We start from the raw sequence: 20250 nt of genomic DNA, 5'->3' as shown, positions 1-20250 counted from the left end.
ATCTACACTGCAAAGTTCTGCTGACTCTTACATCCTTACCAACACAGGAAAGTCAGGTTTTTTCACTTTAACAACCCTAGCCAACATAGCCCAGGGATGGTGCAGTTATAGTGACAAGAGTGCTTCTGTCAGCTTGTGTTATTTAGGGAGTTGGTAGTCCTACCATCCTCTTTCTCCTTCCCCTGCTGATATATGCTCTCTTTCTACCAGGGGACTCTGCTGTAAGACATGTCCCTAGTCCTCCCTAAATACCATATTTTCTTGCATACAGCATGCCCCCAAATAAGACGGTACTTTTTTTTTCTTCACTGCCTTTCAAAAACATCTTCCTTTGAGAGTCTCTGCTGGGGGGAAGAGAGCCCTCTCTGCAGTTTTACTTTTGCTTTCCCAAGACAGAAATTGCTGTTACCATATTTCGTCACTTACAATGTACATCCCAACTTCCAGCAGCTAATTTTTGGGGGAAAGGTGCATGCTGTATAAATGACAGCTTGATCTTGATATAATTTGGACTAGAGAAATTTCCATGTAAAAGAAGCTGCTACACTCCCCCAACCACTACCATCTACCAAAAAAGGTTACTGCCTATGAAAGCTTATCCTCCTCTGAACTATTTAGTCTGTAAGGTGCCACATTATGCCTATACATTCACCATTGGCATTCATTCGGTAAAGGAATAATGGATTGAATAAGGCAAAAAACCGAGCAGTCATTAATAAAGCTAAGGCACAACATCTGAGAAGTATGCAGTGTTCCTGCCTGAACTGAATGTCTTCTACATGTGGAGTGGATTTGTATATACATTTACAGAAGCAGGTTTACCACATTCAGATTTATTTGTCAAATATCTACATAGCATGATATCAATACAACACTTAAGCATGGAAGTTAGCTAGGAGTACTGCTAGTCTACAAAGTACTAAAACAATGTTTTACAGTGTGTACCATAGTGCAGCTTTATTTTAGAGCAACAGTCTACCTGAATTTTAATTATTGCTTTTGTCTGTACAAACATTGTTCATGGAGCACTGAAGGCACTGACTTCCTTATAGGTTGAGAGAAAAATATGTTTTAAAATCCTATGTCCAATGAGGCAGCATATACAGCAAAGGAAAGCATTATATTCTAAGACAAAGTCTAAAGCACCCCCTGAGGCTCCTAGGAGCAGTTTTTAATAACACTGGGCAAAACCCGAATGAAATACATCAGCACAATAAAGAAGCTTACATTTACTTTTTGCTTTTCTGCCACTGTCATGAAAAAAACAAAGGAGGGGAAAAAAATTCCACAATTTTAACACTGGGCCAAGTGAGATAGTGAGCAACAGGATGGCCTATTAGAGTTAATTAATATTCCTCAGTTGTCTCTGCCCTTTTCTTGGAACAAGCTCTTTGCTAAGTCAGTGTTTTCTAACCATAACTATAAAGGGCAGGACGGGGACTGCAGAGCCGTGATTGCTAGTGTACCAGAGTTCTTTCATGGCACTCTGGTCTGTGTACATCCAAGTTTTCTTTTCTACCTCTATAATCAGCCTTTGTGCTGGTTTATGAGAACTGTGTCAATATTCAGTTCAATATAGACCCTGCCCCACCTCAGCTGTACCTCAGGTGGCTGGAGCACACCAAGCTCCAAAGGTTAAAATGTAAATAAATATGACTGGGAACAGAAAGACAGTGTTGGCAGAGGTCTGGAATGACTGAGCTGAGTTTCTTTTAAAATAATTCATTTAAATTTATCCTTAAATTAAAAAAAAAAACAGGGGCTGGGGAGAAAGGGTATTTGAAATTAAATAGTTTCTAAGTCTACTGAGAGTGCATTTATTAGAATTACCCTCAAGTCTGAAAATTTAAGACTAGCAGAGAAGTACAATAGTTTTAATTTATAAAAAGTAAGGCAGCCTAGCAGATATAAAATGGGTGCATGCCTCACACCTGATGCACCTGTCTGGCAGCCCAGTGCTTTTGCTAACAAACATCTGAGGTTCATGTCACCTCTGTCTAATAGAAAAAAACTAGAAATCAGATTTGTTACTTATTAAAATATAGTCTTTAAAATAAAGTCTTTAGTAAGTAATTTACTAAAATACATAAAAATATTCTAATTTTTTTTTGGTAAAAATTCCTTAGAAATGCTGTTCCAAGCAACTCTTAAGCACTTTCAGTAAACAAAAAATATTTTTTTTCCAATGTCCCACTTGCATGTTAATTGTCAGTAAATGAATACTCCAGTACATTACAAAGCTTAGCCTATTTTATGTATGTACCTGTTGTACTCTAATCCCTTATGGGATAAAGTGTTACCTGTTTTCTTAATATATTGGTTCACATACTTCCCTGATAAAAAGCAATTCTGAAAATCATTTAAAATGACACCTATTTAATACACTTTGGATTAACTATTCATCACCACTCTGGTGTCAATGCACCCAGCCTCCTTATGCTTCAGTGCCCCATCTGTAAAAAAAAGAAAAACATGGGGATAACAGCACTTGCATACCTCAGTCCTGGAATTGTGAGAACTGTGCATCTGACTACAAGGTCTTCAGGCCAGGGATGGAGGGACATACAAATACTGTGAAGAAGGAACTGAAGCTATTCTATTGTTTGTTCTTATGATAATCATGGAAGAACAGGTATCACATCATCAAACTCGTTTGTCTTCTTCAAAGGATGCCTCATTAGTTGTAGTATCCAGAATGCTCCTGGTTCATAATTTTTCTCTGCTCGATAAAATTGGGTGGACTTATGCAATCAATGGCTCCCAACATTGTGTTGACCTTTCTTTATTGACGGTGTTGACAACAACATGGTTTTGATCATACTGTGTGCCCCCTAAAAGGAAAATTGAGAAGTGAAAATAAAGCATGAAGAAGTTACTGAAAGGTGACTGATCTCAAGTGCATTTAACAACCTTGGCAGTGGCAGAACATTATCAGTGCCCTCATCCCCCCTACTTTATCTGCAGATTAGTATATTCTTGGTATTTTGGGGTTATGTATCCTGTCATGAGCCAGGGTTGTTTGTGTAGTTTTAGGAATAGGGAGTAAAGGGATGGAAAGGCTCAAGCATCTTGTGCAAACATATTTATTAGCCAAAGCATCAAAATCTAGTGCTTCTGTGACTCATGGGTAGACTAAGGCACTTCTTCTTTGTCCTGTACCACATGCTTATAAAATGCCTTGGCTGGATTTTCCTTAGGTGTATTTTTAGCAGACCAGTAACCAATAAAGGAAAAAGTTCACTTGATGAAGAAAAGTCTACTTTTCCTATTTACAAAGATGTAGAGAAATGCCTTCAAGGCTTGTCAGTTTCTATCTGCCTACATCAAGGAGTTATTTCACAAAGCTATGAGCCATGTGCATATCTCAGACTGTATAGAACAAATGCAACAGCTTAAGTTAATGCAAGCATTTTCTTGCTCCTATGGATTTAGTGATGGTCTTTAACTTTTTATTTACCTATAAATTAAAAAACTTTTTTTTTTTTTAATGGTAGCCACTGGCTCTTTGGAAGTGCTGCTGACAGCACAGTCTTCTTGGACATTTAGTTATGGTCACTGACACAGCTTGAACAGAGCTGATAAGATCAGTCTGACCAATCTGGTTGTGTCCCATAATGAAACACCCACATGGGTTTATAGCTTTCACCAGTCTCGGAGTGTGAGTACGTAAACCTCAATCCATGCCCCTAAATTGTTCTGCTCTACCTGCATCCCTTTTCTTTTTCTAGGCACCTCCCAAAATATAACACACACCATTAGAAATCTAAAACCCACCAAAAATGATGTGTCACATTTCTGTTTGCCGATTTTCCAATTAAGAAATAGTCCTGGAACCAGGAGGTCTTTCTAACCATATTTATATCACAGGATGCTGCTTGAAAAATCCTAGTTTCAGCTCTTTTACTGAAGTCAGATATTTTCCCCCTTCTGTCACTGTACTATGTTACTCATAGTTGTTTTCCCATATGTACTACTTCCAGAATGATTTTTTGCCATAATAATGATTTATTATGAACTGTACTTTAGAAGTACTTATAAATTGTCATCCTCTCCCTAAATGATTGAGCAAAGGATGAACTTTATAGTTGGAATCACCGTAATATATTAATTCAACAAATACAGACTGGCAGATCCAGATAGAAGTGTACTGCATTGTCGAGACCCCTTTATAGCTCTCCCTCATGTACCAAGAGAGCTCAAGCTCAAGTGCCTCTTGCTGACCCCATTTTTAGCAATTTGGCACAAGGAAAAGAAATGCGTTTGAGGTAACCAGGCCCCATATCACATAAGGACCTACATGTTTACTGATACCATGAATTCCACCTGCACTCCAACTAGATGTAATGCAAATCTTGCTAATCTTGTACATGAAAAAGCCTCTATTTTATTTTTCATTAAGAAATCGAACACTGTTAAAGATGACATCTGGCTTGTTAAAGCAACATAAACCTTCATCCAACAACATTTTAGGAAACAGTAACTCTAACAACTACTTCAAAGGTACAAAACAGTTATCAGCATGGCATACACATTCCTGAAGTACTGCAGAATAAGATGCAACTGTGTATGTTGCACAGTACAGTGAAAGAAGACGAAAAAAATCTGGATTTGATATCAAGTGGAATATGATAATTTAAAGCTATACATATATGGCAATTTCAGACAAATAGCTGCCAAGTATTTTTGCAGTACCTCCACAAGATGGCACCATAACCATACATTTTGATCAGGGAAATGTATTTAAGAATCATAAGGCTGAAAAATCGAGGTAGGTTATTATTGTGGTTCAGGACCATTGGAGGGATTAAGTGCAGTTTGTATTAAATTGTCTGAAGCACCTACATTAAACCTATTTATTATTTCATATTTATGAGACAGCTCTCTCTACTCAGCTCTCATGTATGATTTATAATAGCTCCAACTTCAGCTATAGGTGGCAAAACAATGATGTTCCTTATAAAGAGCCAGACCACCTTCCATCCCATTAAGTAAATGTATGAGAAAAGACTATCTAGCACTCTGCCCACGAAAGCCACAAAGTCAGTCTCTGCCACATAAGAGAGGGGAACAGTTCTCAGAGAAAGTGGTCCTTTGTTGAACCTCTAACCAGTGCTGGCTTAAACACCTCACCTCAGCTGACAAAGTGTTCCAATTACCCTAGCACCACAGAGAAATAACTTTCTTTTTTATTTTTTCCTGAGTCTTGATCCCAACTATGTTTCATCATATCACTGATCTCACTGATGTTTCTCCTGAATTAATCCAGCAGCAGATCATAGTCTGGCTCCTCACTACCGCAGTTTAAAGGTACCTTTTAGTATGTGTAACTGTCAGTCCAAGACAGTCACAGTTAAGTCCTACAAGTAAATAATATAAAAAGATGCTTACTCGTCATTGCTGCATCTTAAAACAATAAAAAATACATTTTACATATGTCAAATATATAATGCATATTTAATATATATATGAAATTGTGTGTTATAAGATATATATTATTATACTGTATATAAATTTATCTATACATGCACAACAGGTTTGTTATATATATATATATATATATATATATATATATATATAAACCTGTTTAGGAGCCTGACAGATAAAATTGGAAAGAGAACAGACAGCTAAAGCATTCTCCAAGGCATATTAGGATATTAAATCTCACTCTCTTTAGATGTATAGTTTACCTTTTGGATCAACTCAACATGGTATTTTGCAATTAAACAGCATGAATTTGACATCCTTTTAAAAAGTTTAACTGAAGACAAGCCAGTATGTAAATATTTTGCCTCTTCTAGTAGCTCAATTAAGATTGAAAAAAGAATTCTGCCTGGGGTCATGAACAGCCTCTGTTGACTTGGATTCCTTTTGATAAAACTTCTAATTAACAATCATGCTTTCCCTTTTGGAAGGGGTGGAGGTGAGTGGGGGGAGAAATTAAGGCACTGGTGTAAGACAAACTTTGAGAGCCAACATTGTTTAAGCTTTCCCTTCATTTGTGTCCACACACTCCATGTTTATCTCTACTCATTTTGTTTCCGAAAAACTCAGCTGTTCTAATAAGCAGTACAATGTTATTTCAAATAACGTTTTAAATAGAATAAAATTAAAACAGCTGAGTTGTTTAGAGATAATTTAAATTAAAAAAAACAAAAGTAAAGTGCAAAAAACATAATAGTGAAAACAAAAATAGTGGGTTAATTCTGTTGCGAATGTTAAAAAGATGGAAAAAGTAAACAGCTCAAGAGTTGCATCTAAATGAAACAATCTTTAAAAAGTTTTAACACCAGCTGTTATATATTAACAGCAAGTGCCTACAGATCTGACACTACTATAATCTTAATCTTGTTTTAGCATTAAAAGAAAAATCCAAATAAAATTTTACATCCTTTGGGTTATCAACTACTTAAGTGTATAAGCTGTATAATACAGAAATACAGCCCAAACAAATCAAGACAATAAATGTACGTTTTTTCTTTTCTTCCACATTTTATATTTTGAAGAATTTTATGCACATCACCAAGTTAAAAAACCTTGGGTTTTCCAAATAATGAAATATAAATATACACTTTGGGGGTAAAAAAAAAGACATCTATGGGTTAAGAGCCTGTAGAAATTACTGAGTAAAAAAGAATTATGTAATGCAGAAGGTGATATTAAATGATCAAATGGTCTGAAGTGTAAAGCCATATTTAAACTTATGGGAACATTTAAGTGCAAAGCCCATCATGACACGTGCAACTGAAATGACATAACGAGACAAGTGCTTACCTTTGATATCTAAAACCAGTTCTGGTTTCATCTTGCTATAGATTCGGCCATCAGGATGAATATGCCAATATTGTTTATCTTCATTCTGCTCAAGTGACAGACCCAGCTTAGAGCCAGGAGTTATAAGATTTCCTACAATTGTCAAGCACCATTCTTCAACCATCTGTATAATTAAAAACATAAAACCTGAGTTAGTCAGCTTTGTTTCTAACATCTGTACCCAAGTTTATCTCATCACTGATGGAGGATATAGACAGGAGAGAACAGATCTGGTTTCTACTTTCTATCCCTAGGAAAAATCAGCCAGGTTTTACTTTAGTCTATGCTATTTATTTCTTCGCGTCTTTCCCCACCAAGTCTGTCTTCCTGCTGGCAACCTACAGGGGAACACTTTCAGTTTCCATTCAGGACTGGCAAAACCGATTCATATGAGAAGGATGCTCAAGCTTGAGCAGAAGGATTTCTGAAAATGGGTTATCACACTAGATTATAAAAAGATGTCTTTTCCTGGTTTGAATTTCTTAAATGACATTTTTAATGTGACAAAAGGAACATTAGGTATTTATTTTCCTTCCTCTATAAAGATAGGATGTTATTATCCTGATTGTATATTTGACCTGTAGCAGAAATAGTCAAATCAATCATATTGGATTTAAAAAATCTAAAGGTCTTTAGTTGGTTAAACACACACAAAATAAACTCTTCATTTGAATATCAATTGTTGTTGTTTGTTATGATCAGGGATCCTGGTTTTGTCTGATTAAAAAAAAAAATTCCCAATTTTCGGTTAAAAAAAGTAACCCCAAATCCACATTTTTCTGTGATTTAAAATGAAACATGGAAAAATGTAGATTTGGGGTTACATTTTTTTTAAAACTGAAAATTGGGTATTTTTTAAAATCAGACATAACCAGGGATCCTGGGTTTCATTAATTTATGCCATTCAGAAAAGGGGAGGCTCAATGTAAATAAACTTAATTTATGTTTCAGTTAAATGGAGAAGTATGACATGGAAAAAATATAATACAGTGCATTTTAATTTCAGAAATAAAAGCATATAGCAAGCAGGTTTAAGAAAAAAAATGAAAGACATAATTGGAGTGAAAATATATTACTTCCAAAGGCAAAAAAATATTGTATATTCTTGCATACAACATATCCTTTTCATCCTAAAAAAAAGCTGCTGGAAATTGCAGCATGCATTCTGTGCAAGAAATATGGTAAGAAGTCTCTGCCAGTTAGTGCAAAAGTTAAAGTAAAATCTGGACAAGACACATATGGAGCAGAACAATAAGCAGGCTCTACTCCTTGGCTGCTGCTACTTAGGCCCTCTCTAGATGTTACATGCATTACACAAAAAAAATCTGGTTAATTGATTTAGACTGGCTACAAATTAACTATGGCACTTTAAAAAGGCCTAACCAGCTATAAAGTTATTATTGGAAAAGGTGTAATAATTTTATAGTTGGTTTCTATATAGCTTTAAGTTGCACATGTAGCCTCAGTTACTTAATACAAGGAAAGATGCTTTTTCTTCAATCTGTCTTCCAAAAAAAAGACACATTATATTCCAAGGTGTTGTATGCAAGAAAATATGATACTGTAGAGACAACAGGCAGTGCTCTTGTGAATCTTTAAAAGGATTTTGAGTCGCATAATTATACAGACTGCTATACTGAGATATATCATTCTATGTGTATAAAAACAAGAGTTCCACTAAAACATTAACCTCACCCTGCACTTGATGAATCCATCCTGATAAACCCATATTTGATCATCTGATTTATCTTCTGAAACCTGTATTCGGAGAAGATTCAAATTGTCTAGATTTCCATCAGTTGACATGAACTGTCCTGTTTTCTTGTTTCGAAGTCTGAAGTATACAAGTTTCTGTAAAAACAACAGTATTTTAACCATAGCCTCTTTCATGCAGGAACACATCCTGTTCCTGGTTAACCTCAAAGCAGTTGCTGCTCACTGGGTACATCTACATGAGATGTTTACTGCGGAGTTGCCTAATTAGCTCTGCAGCAAAGTCTCAGTGTCTACACCTGCAGCCCTATTAGGCCACAGGAAACTAATTAACTCTGCAACAGGTTAGTACTTGTAAATACAAGTACTACTCTGCTGTTGAGGTTTTTTTTTGTGTGCAGCAACATACGTGTAGAAACTCCCCTCCGCAGCACATTGAGCTGGGTCAGAGCAGCCCCGGGCTGGCAGGTTGACCCCCCAGGTCCCCTGCCAGCCAAAGCTGCTCCAACTCAGCTTAATGTGCTGTGGTCCCTGGTGCACATGTAAACACAGATTCTGGGAGCAATAAATTTTGGCACAATATGCATCAAAGTTTATTGCATCGCATTAATATGTACATGTAGATGCACTTAGTATTATTCAATATAATACTTGGGACCTGTCCTCTTGTCTCCCCCCAAAAGGCTCTGAATTTCCTATTAAGATATTTAAAAAAACAAAACAAAATCTGACAAGACCCAAAGCTTAAGAGTTCTTCATTCTGTATCAGTGCTTTAAAATTTGTAGTCCATAGGAAGCAGGCAAGTGGTTCTTATAAGAATTACACTCTTAACTCTTGTACAGATACTGTTATCAATCATGCACTAAGGGTGTCTTTGTGGGATCTAGCTTTACACACTTGTGTGAAATAGCTACTGTGTTATAAATTCACATCTTAATTTATTCTGGATTAATTTCTCTGCTTTGTCTTTGAGGCTCGAGCAGACATTTATAGGACAGGGAGAAAATGCATTCGTTATAGATACTAAGCGCTTTAAAACTTGAACGATGTGAACTGCAAAGTTTTCCACCCTCAATAAAGCATTGCTTAATATAAACCTTCAGTATTAGAATTTATGAGGATGGGCTAGGTATTAATATCTGTGTAGTCATAGATTCATAGATGTTAGGGTCGGAAGGGACCTCAATAGATCATCAAGTCTGACCCCCTGCATAGGTATTTAAGGACAGAGTGCTGGGTTCAGATGACCCCAGCCAGATGCCTATCTAACCTCCTTTTGAAGACCCCCCAGGGTAGGGGAGAGCACCATCTCCCTTGGGAGCCCGTTCCAGATTTTGGCCACTCTAATTGTGAAGAAGTTCTTCCTAATGTCCAGTCTAAATCTGCTCTCTGCTAGCTTATGGCCATTATTTCTTGTAACCCCCATGATGTCATGATGCTTCAACCTCAAATGAGATGATCCTTACAAAAAAAGTCACGACAGTACTTTATACAGTATCACCAACTAATCAATTTACATATTTAAAAGTTTATAAAACAGACTAGAATTGTTTTTGCTTTCTTCAAGAAAACAGATTAAATGCTTCTGGTTGAAGCATCTAGGCAAAAATTAGCAGTTTCCCTGGGTAATTTGGTTGAATCTGTGAGAATAGCTGAAGATGATGCAGACAGAGTCTGTGACCAGTGGGGAATTCAGAAGGTTGACCACTTGTTGAAGTAATTCAGTTAAAGTGATTTGCTCACAAGTAACTTTTATTTGGTTTCAAGTGTACATGGAAGATAGTTTTGACTTTGGGAAACAGAACTGCAAAACCAAGGGGCACAGTCCACAGAAATATTATGAATGGTAACATAGACAAAATTTTCAAAATATGTTCCCTCCAGGTTCCCCATTTCTGTTTTTTGTGACCTGCAACAGGATTATAATGTTGCCTTTAATTCTGTACTGCAAGAACAAAGACATCAACAATAAAAATACAGAAAGCACATAAAGGAGACCAGTGCCCTTCTCTCACCTGTAGTAAAGGTCGTAGAGAGCCTATTTGGTGATATCCACTTAGTTTATACCAGTTTGGGATATCATTTGGGGATAGCAACATCTGACGTCCTCTGTAATTACTATGTTCATAGATTACCCATCTGAAAATACAAAATGCTTGTGAAATATCAGATGTATTGATGGCTGCTTCTGAAAATATTAAGTGATATTTTAGAAGTTTTATCACACCAAAAGGTTGTGCTTATGTCAGCAGTGCTAATGAACATATTTATTTTCAACTGATCTCCAAAGCAATAAAATCTTCTCCGGATTTATAGCAGCTGTGCCAGGAGTTGTAGATTTGGGTTCACATTTCTAAATCTTGTCAAAAAAATAAATCCCACCCCAAATGAAACAAAGCATTTTCTTAGCTTAAAAAGAGTACGAAGTACAATGCTTTTATGAACACACAGTGTCAGGATGTGCACAGACATACACAAATAACTTAGTGCCTGCTTTTTTTCACCGTCGTGCCAGATTTTGCCCTGTGTGCAATAATCCCAGGAGTTCTAACACACAGGGCTTCTCAGAATGCTTATTATTCTATATTACTATGAAATGAGTCACCAAATATGGGAGTACCTAAATTTCCAAACTTCTTCCAAACTTCTTACCCAATTATAACCAGGTATGAAATTTACTTTTTTTTAAATTTGTAGTGACTAGGTAATGGAGTAAATATGGGAGACTTTCTAAAGCAGCTTCCTATCGATTGAGATGAGAACAGTACATCCCATGTAAATAGTGCCCATCAGTGCACAACAAACTGTGGAATGGAACAACATAGTGAAACGTTACTGGAGGAATTTGCAAGAACACTTTCTTAAGGCACCAATCCTATAAATTTACTACTATGGGATGAAGGAGTCAATACCCACATCAGTTTTATACAAATTCAGGCTTCTCATCCTAGCCCAGAAGATACAGAGCACTTTCTTCTCCAGCGATGTCATCTCATAGGAAGTAGCTTTTGAGCCTGTCTCTTGGCAAATCAAGATTGAGTTGTGAAGAAATATTTCAACCCAATGTTCCTTATTGTCATTACACATGTATTTTTGTACTATTTAACATTTACTTAATTTCCACAAAAGTAAGTAGTAAGTTTAAACTTACATGCCACCAGACACTTGAATTGAAGCTATTTGAGGATTGTATCCCAGGAACTGGAGATTTAAGATTTCTGTAGTAAATGCTATTTTCTTTCCTTGGAAATCTTCCTTTTCAAAAAGGGCTATGCATGGTTCAGAAAGCTCCTAAATTAGAAGAGGAGGTTTACTTAGTACTTTTAAATTACACGTGGAACTCAAGAGGTCATAAAGATCATCATCAAGCCACAAAAATTCTTTATTTTTTTTAAATGTTTTTTCCATTTGGGACAGAATATCAGAAACTCCTCTTGCCACTGTTTCTCATCAACAGAAGGTTGTTCATAACAACACCCTTATATCTCCACACACACACACACACACACACACACACACACACACACACCTTTTTTTGCATTCAATGGACAAATCTATCCTTATCACAGAAAACAAACCCATGGTTCTATGCATTTGGACTGCATATAATATCTATCATAAATATACTTTAAACCAAGTTATAATTATAAGTCAAACCCCTCTTGTATTGTTCAGTTATCTATCACTGGGGAATGTGCATTCTCCAAGCTGAATGGAAACCATTTTAAAAAGATCTTTAGAGCCTAAGAAATGTCACTATCTAGAACTCCTTGCTTTCCACTGTCATCTGAGTGGAGGAATGGAAAGGAACCATACCTCTTATTTTGAACAAAGTTATGGCCCGCAAGAGGAAACAAGTATTCATTAAGTAATCCTCAAGATAGTTTCTGGGGTCACATGCCTGATCAAATGCATGCCTTTAGCATAAAACATCTAAGGCTCTAATCTCTCAGTCTGCTCTGTGGTGGTTGGATCCTTTGTTCTTATGAACCCCACTGAAACAACTTGGATGACTGGCATTCCCACCCCTACCCTTTTTTTTTCTTAAAGAGAATGTTGGATAAAATGCATAAACAGCATTTGGGGCAGAACACCATAATCACTGGGTTAGAGATACTCCCTCTCAAGTGAGTGCCTTCTTCACTGGGTGCGAGAGATCTGTTTACTGGCATGACTTTAGCTAGAGGGTTGAAGATAGTCCACCTTCCCTGAGATGTATGTTTGAACCCGCTCAAGCTCAGAGGAGCCTAGAATACAGATCACTTTCTGGATGAGTGCTCTAGCCACGGGACTACTGCATAAGAAAGTCACCTTTATTACTTTCCCTCCTCCTGTGGCTGCATCTTTGAATGAAAGGGCTATGGTTGCTGGTATTAAACTGGTTAATAATCACCCTACAGCCCAAAGCAGTACCTCAAAAATAACATATTCTGAGTGTGCAGTGGAAAAAGGAGGGGGAATGAAACCATTTGACTTTGAACCACACCTTCCATCTTAGGTATTTTCATGACTCAGTAATGTCATTGCACAACACTCCCTTCAGCTAAAAGGGCATGTAGGTCAGAAACTTTAAAACCTACAATTACTTATTTTTATTACATTGTATAAAACTAGCACTTTTGTTAAAAAGAGCTTAGAAACATACACTTACATCTTGAGGTTTTATAGTTACTAATTAAATATGTATTTATTTGGCACCCAATAAAGTAGATCTGCAGTACAAGCAAGATCAAAGAGTCCTACTCTGAAGAGTTTACAGCATAACTTAAGACATGACACTGGGAGGGGGTGAGGAAATGCAAAATTTGCTATCAATAATTAAGTTATTCAGAAGATGCTAGCACACAGCATGATGCAGAAAAATAGTTTGGATAAACAAATGGTTCTGAAGTCTTCAGGCAGTGGTGACCAACCTTTTCTCCCTGTGGGCCAGACAGATGGTGCTCAGACCCTCTGAGGATTGGATGCAGATGGTGGACCCAATCTGGCCATGCTGGGGGGAAGGGGACATGACCTAGCCTTGAGCCTTCCATGCGGAGTGGAGGGGGGCAGGGCACAAGGCATGGCTTGGCCCTGAGCCTACTGCATGGGTCTTTGGAATTTGGTAGCAGGAGACAGTGGCAGTATTGATTGCCACTGCTCCCCTGCCACCAAATCTCCTGACCCATATGAAGTCTTGTGGGCTGGATGCCACATCTCTGAAGGCTGCATTTGACCTGCGGACCTGAGGTTGAGCACCCCTGTCTTAGGGAGACATTTTCAAAAATACCTGTAGGATTTAGGAATATAAGCTCCAATGAATTAAAAAAAAAAAAAAAAGAGATATGTGCTCCTAAACTCCTCAGGTGCTTTTGAATATTTCGCTTTTCTTTCTTGTAGGTATATAATTAGAAGTAGCTCTCTGGAGAAGGGATGTGAGGGAGGGAAGGGGAAGTAACCCATTGTATTAAGATCAGGTAATACCACAAAGATGTGGAACGTATTTGAGGGAGAAGCAGAAAAATATGGTATTGAGAATGAGTGGCATCAGTGCAAAAGTGGCCAAAAAACCTGAGGGGCAAAGCTGGCTAAAAAGGTGAAAGGTAAGATCTGAAAAAGCAACCTCTGCAGAATTATGAAAGTGAGCTTTACACAACTGCACGCATTTCTGCCAGTAGCTCTTTACTTTCCATACACTGGTTTGCTGTTACACAAATATAAAGAAGTAGAACATAGGCTCTCTTGCTCAACTCATCTTTCCCTCAAGGAATTAATCTCTAAGATGACATAATTAACAACATACAAAATACACAACATAGAATTATACTTACCCCTGCTAGGCCTAATAAAACCTGTTACAGAACAAACCTGGGAAGTGCTTATGAAATAGAACAAACAAATATCTGTCATTTTAGCCAGTCTACTTTCCTTTACTATGGACAAGTTTTCAAAGAGTAAGTTTATCTTTCTACACAAAAGCAGGCATTCAAAACTCCATAACTGTTCTAATGCCATGAATAAAAGAATACAATATACTAAATTATTCTGTTACTGTTCATGTCCACATGCATTTTTTAAAAAAATGTTTAATAATATGCATTAGGAACATGGCAAAAGAAGTGAAAAAAGTAGGATACATCTGCAGAGGCTCTTTTCTGGGGTTTCTATTGTGCATTAAGAACTAATACAGAGGCTAAAAATGACAAATATTGGTACTTTTTTCCTGCAATGGAAAAATTAAAGTGAGTGTGCACTATAAAGGCCAAATTTGAAGAAGAGGGTTCAGTTTACTTTTGCTCTCTTGTAATTAATAAAAACCTCCTGTAACCAAATCACCGAATTTTTTACTATATTTACTTAATATTTATATTAGCTTTAAAACACACTTGGTACGGTCCTGCAAATAATTTACTGTAATAATTTTTTGTGGGATCCAGTCAACTTATTGTTGACCCCTAGTACATAAAAAGCTCAAAATAAAAAGCCATTTGATTTCTCGTTTGCTGGAAATAAACAAAAAATTACAGACAGACAGACAAATTTCTATATTAATTACATAAAATATTTTACTGATATATCAGTAATTTTTTAATATAATATAGAATTCCAATTTTCAAATGCAAGGTTCAGTTTTGTTGCTTATTTAGAAGAATGGCTATAGGTGAGTGAATGAACAGGACTGACAATGACCTCGACAATGACACTTTATAACTAGTTTAATTTTTGTAAAGTTTAATTCCTTTTTAGGCACATGCTCCATGGACAGAAGCTGGGATGCTTACTTATGCTGTCCTACAACCAGCTCAAACATTACTTGAAGGGACCACCTATAGTGAAAAGCAGCCACTGGTGATGCGTATGGGGTACATGTGGGTGCACATGCACCCCTGAGATTGGCTATGCCCCTCCTGAGATTGGCCGCCGCTGACACTGCCGGCAGCTGCTTGCCACCCCTCCACTGCTGGTGACATCTGCAGGTGGTCACCAATTACCACCCCTGCCACCACTGTGGCTGCCTGTGGGTGGTCCCTGCTCGCAGCAACCACACCCCTGCCACCGACACTGCTGCCTGGAGGCACTTGTTGTACCCGCCCAGCCTCAGGAGGCATGAGGCATTCATGAAAGCAGCAACTCACTCCCTGCTAAAATCATTCTTGACTCTTTTATGCTTACTGCCAACAAGTGTACCACTAGTGATAGCACTTGTTGGTTCTGTAGGATCATGTCCTTTGCAAAATAGATTCGTTACCCACGGGTCACTGAACAGCAGAATATGTTCCTGTACCACCTATGCCTCTCTGTCTTTTTACAATTGCAAAAATGAGACCTTAAGTATTATGAAAGCATCTGTGTGTACTTATCCAATCATACTTACAATGTTGATAACTTGTAGAGACTGAAGGTTTGTTTGGGGTGGACATCCCATTGCAGACAGTGTAGGATACACTCCTTCTTCTAACACATACTGGTTTCCAGAAAAATCTTCTCTATCATATGCTATCCAGCTACAAGAAGTGATGATTAAATTATAATTAACAATTCCACTAATAAGTAAATTTTTGCTAGACCTTCTCAATTGTTTTTAGGTTGTAAATAGACTAAATTATAAACCATGCCAAGAAACATGGCCATCTTCATAGAGAATGGATTAAATGATGATACAATGAATCATGAAACATTACTGTTTTTCTTCCACTCAACTCCACCTGGGTTTGTGAAGCCATTTCTGACTATTGAAAGTTGTTATACTATTTTAATTATGATCTTTTGCCATTTTGGTGTTTTTTATAATAATCATATAATTCTGTACTTACTTGCCAGCCAAAACCTTTGAAGATTTTGTAGCAAATGAAATGCCAGTGTGATTGGTGTTTCTCTCAACAATTTGGCAACTACCCTTGAATTCTGGTTCTGAAAATAACTGGACCTTTAATATTATAACAACAAACAGTTAAAAAAGAGCATTTTATAATGTTAATAATACACTCAGCAGTATAGCAACTCACACATTACCTCCAATGGATAGCTATAGTCAATTATATTTAAAAATCCAGTATCCTTCAGTTTTGCAACATACTTTCATGAATACTTTATTAACATAAGTAACATTTAAAAATGACCATTCAATAAATTTGATTATTATTTTTGACAGTAAATCATTCAGTAACATACAAAAGAATTCAACAACTACTGGTAAACACAAATATCTACCACAGCAAATTTTTAAATTTTCCTTGAAAGGCAGGAATAATCGCATGATTAATGAAAGGTCCATAAAACTCTTCTGTTCCTGTTCTTTAATTACTTAATATAAGAAATACATTTTCTTTTCCTCACAAATAATAATGTATTTGAATTCTGAGAATATAAATGGAAGCATAATTTTTAACATACTGAGATTCTGCAAGGATGGGTGTGGTACAAATTTCTAGATACGGTATACAGTACTTGCCCTGCTATCACTTCGTTTGTGTCAACACTTATGTTTTTCTACTCTGTAAAATTTCACCCTAGGATGAAAGCCACACACAGTCATTTTGTTAAATAGTAAGCCTATTAATTAATACAGAAGGGTAGTTTATCCATGAAACCCAATCATACAGAAGTCATCCACATCATAATAATGAATGCAAACCTGAGTCGCACTTAAAGGATATACTCATTTAAGCGTGTATAACAGAATCCGTCCCTAGAACAAGTGTAATATCTGTTCTTTAGTTTAACATTTTAGATACATTTAATATGCAGATGTAGACAACAGGCATAGTTCCATTTTTTTAGTGCTCAAATCCTTTTTTTGGATCTGGTCCTAAATTCTAACTGCATAGCTTTCTGCTGATATTCTCTTGGGCAGTAAACAACCTTAATAATTTTCCTTTGCCAAAAACTATACTTAACTAGCCAAGACTTAAAAAAACCCAAAACACCCCCCACCCCAATAAAATAAATAAAAACCTTTTAAAACATATTTACTTGCATTTAGACTGAAGTTAGAAAAGAAAAAAACCCACAATGCACCACAATTTTATACACAGAGGGTTCATCTACATGTGACATTTACTGCAGAGCTAATTAGACAATTGGCTCTGCAGTAAACATCTCAGCATCTACATGTGTGGTCCTATTAGACCACAGGAAACTAATAAACTCCGCAGCAGGTTAGTACTTGTAAATACAAGTACTATCCTACTGTGGAATTTTTTTATGTGCTGCAATGCATGTGTAGACGCTGACGGGGCTGGCTAGGGCACGAGGGTGTTTCAGTGCAAGGGGAAGCACCCTCATGTCCCAGCCAGTCCCTCTGCAGCATGCTGAACTGGGTCGGAGCAGCCCCAAGCTGGCAGGCTGATCCCCCCACAGGCCTCCTGCCAGCCAATGCTGTTCAGACCCAGCTCAACATGCTGCAGTTTTGGGCACATATGTAAACGTGGTGCACAGGAGTAATAAACTCCAGCACAAGATGTAACAGAATGTATTGCTATGCATTAATATGCAGGTGTAGATGCACCCAGAACAACCCTAAAAAGTTCAGATACTTGAATTAAAGGGATGGGGTGGGAGAGAGGCAGACACCCGTATTCCTCTGTTAATGTTAACTGGGAATTTAAACAGAGGCCAATGTAAAATAGTATGTCTCACTGAACAGATGAGCTCTCTCTGCCTATTTAGTCATATCTCACTGTTTTAATGTTAAGCAGCAAGATTTTACTACTTTTTAAACTGACAGCATGAACCTGATTTTTTGTAGTTTGTGTATCGTGAATAGAATTAACTAAACGTTAGACCCAAGGATAGACTTCAGAATTGCAGCATTATGCACAGCAATGCCTTTCAGATGTCTGGCCCCTGGAGTAAAAAGCCCACCCTGCATTAGGCAATAGGCTCTCTTATACAATTCACAAGAAGAGTTTGGGACCGCCTTGAACTTTGTCCTGAGCGAAGACACCTAGTTACTTCTTTAAAAAAACAAATCAAAGTTAGCCTCTTCTTTTAAAGACCAGCAATCTAGGGTCAGGTGTATTTTTCAAAGAACTCAGCTATGATGTGGAAAAGTCAATTAAATTCCCTTCTCTGCCTAAAGGTACTAAAACTGACATCTCCCATCTCTCAGAAAAATGCCCTGACCAACACTAGAGGCAAAACTGGGATAAGGGTCCCCTCTACCCTTTCTTCTGAGACTCTGTCATCACACCGAAAATAAATGATTGGACATACCTTACCTATATGCAAGATAGGCACCAGAATAGTCAGGTCTCTCAAATATGAGGCACTTCTGTTTGTATGCAGAAGCACCTGGAGAACTTTAAAGAATTTCTGGGGTAAAAAAAACTGAGGTGCCATTAGAGGTTAGGTGACTTCAAGGTTAGGCAGTAGCCAAAGCATGATTTTCAGAAGTGCAACTTTAGATTTAAGCACCTAAATTCTCTTTAGCCTCATTTTAGGTGTTTAAAAATGCCTGGACATGTTTATGTAAGAAGCAAGAATTCTTGTGGGTGGTATCTTTTATTGGACCAACTGCATGGTTGGTCCAAACAAAGGCAAGCTTTCAGGACTCAGTACCCTCCTTCAGGCCTCATTTTTAGTAACTTACAGCTATCTGACTAAATGATATTTTGATATATCTGGCATAATTTTTTCTATTTACCCATGTTACATGCATTGTGCATTTGTTTTATAAATTTAGAAGAGGTTCTTACCTTGAATTTTCCCATTTGGCTACTGGCAGCATCCTAAAACATTTGGAAAACAAACAAAAAAAAAGATATTAGGAATGCCAAATTAATACAAGAGCACACAGGAGCTTACTATTTGAAGAACCTGTGTAAATCAGTGTGATAAGGAGATAAAGTTTTGGGAGAAAATTATACAAATAAATCTCCTTACCACTACTATAGGCTGAACCGAAGATATTTTACAGTCCTTGCCCCCCCAGGCTTCAATGCTGGGATACAGTCCTTTATCAAGTATATACTGCTCTCCTGTAAAGTCAGGATTCTCATAGATGACCCACCTGAAAAAAAAAAGTTTAAAAAATGCTGATGCATACTATAACAAATGGCTAATTGTGTCCATTTTCTAAACAATGAGGATAGTATTCACACTGATAAATAAAAACACATTAAAAGAAGCATTAGTATTATAAATACCCTGCTGCTATTATAAAACATGTACGCACGAAAATTGAGTGCGATTAAGAGCTTTTCTGTATTTATTTTGCTAGGGCACAGAATCTGCTGTGTTAGGGAATAATGCTACCAACAGAAATAACTTATTACCTAAAGATTAAATGTTAAAACAAAGTCAAACACATTAACAGATTCTAAGATTTTAATGGCAGAAATAACATTATGACCACTTAAGCATGACTGCCTGAAATGGTATATTTTCACAAGTGGTTTCTGCATCAAGCCTACTACTTTTGGTCCAGGCAGACCATATCTTTTAGAAAAGCAGCTAACCCTGATTTAAAAACTTCAAGCATTAAATAATATATCCCACCTACAGGTGGATTGTTTCAATTGTTAATTATCATTACTGTTAAAAATATGCACCTTATTTCTATTCTGACTTTGTCTAGGTTTACTTCTTAGTATTAAATTTTGTTATGAATTAGACCAGGGATGGGCAACCTATGGTCCTAGGGCTGTATTTGGCTTGCAGGGCCATTTATCTGGGCTTTTTTGGGGTTCTGGCCTGGGATTCTGCAGTGTTTCAGTGGCAGAAAGCTTCACCCAAGTGATGAGGAG

General features: G+C 37.0%; 1 protein-coding gene across 3 annotated transcripts in view; it reads right to left on the bottom strand.

The window, feature by feature from the left end:
• Positions 1 to 817: 817 nt before the first annotated feature.
• The window catches only part of CRYBG1 (crystallin beta-gamma domain containing 1), a 146454-nt gene continuing 127021 nt past the window's right edge, over positions 818 to 20250 (bottom strand). For all 3 annotated transcript variants that reach the window (XM_014605838.3, XM_006276732.4, XM_019499887.2), the window contains 9 exons: positions 19388 to 19514; positions 19201 to 19233; positions 16318 to 16430; positions 15879 to 16008; positions 11676 to 11815; positions 10540 to 10663; positions 8506 to 8661; positions 6772 to 6934; positions 818 to 2831 (listed from right to left, as the gene is read on the bottom strand). In XM_014605838.3, the coding sequence (XP_014461324.2) occupies positions 2743 to 2831; positions 6772 to 6934; positions 8506 to 8661; positions 10540 to 10663; positions 11676 to 11815; positions 15879 to 16008; positions 16318 to 16430; positions 19201 to 19233; positions 19388 to 19514 (1075 nt within the window). In that variant the 3' untranslated portion in view covers positions 818 to 2742. The remainder of the gene's footprint in view (positions 2832 to 6771; positions 6935 to 8505; positions 8662 to 10539; positions 10664 to 11675; positions 11816 to 15878; positions 16009 to 16317; positions 16431 to 19200; positions 19234 to 19387; positions 19515 to 20250) is intronic.

The sequence above is a fragment of the Alligator mississippiensis genome, chromosome 1 (assembly GCF_030867095.1).
Source record: "Alligator mississippiensis isolate rAllMis1 chromosome 1, rAllMis1, whole genome shotgun sequence".
NCBI lineage: Eukaryota > Metazoa > Chordata > Crocodylia > Alligatoridae > Alligator > Alligator mississippiensis.
This window is presented reverse-complemented; position numbering and strand designations above follow the sequence as displayed.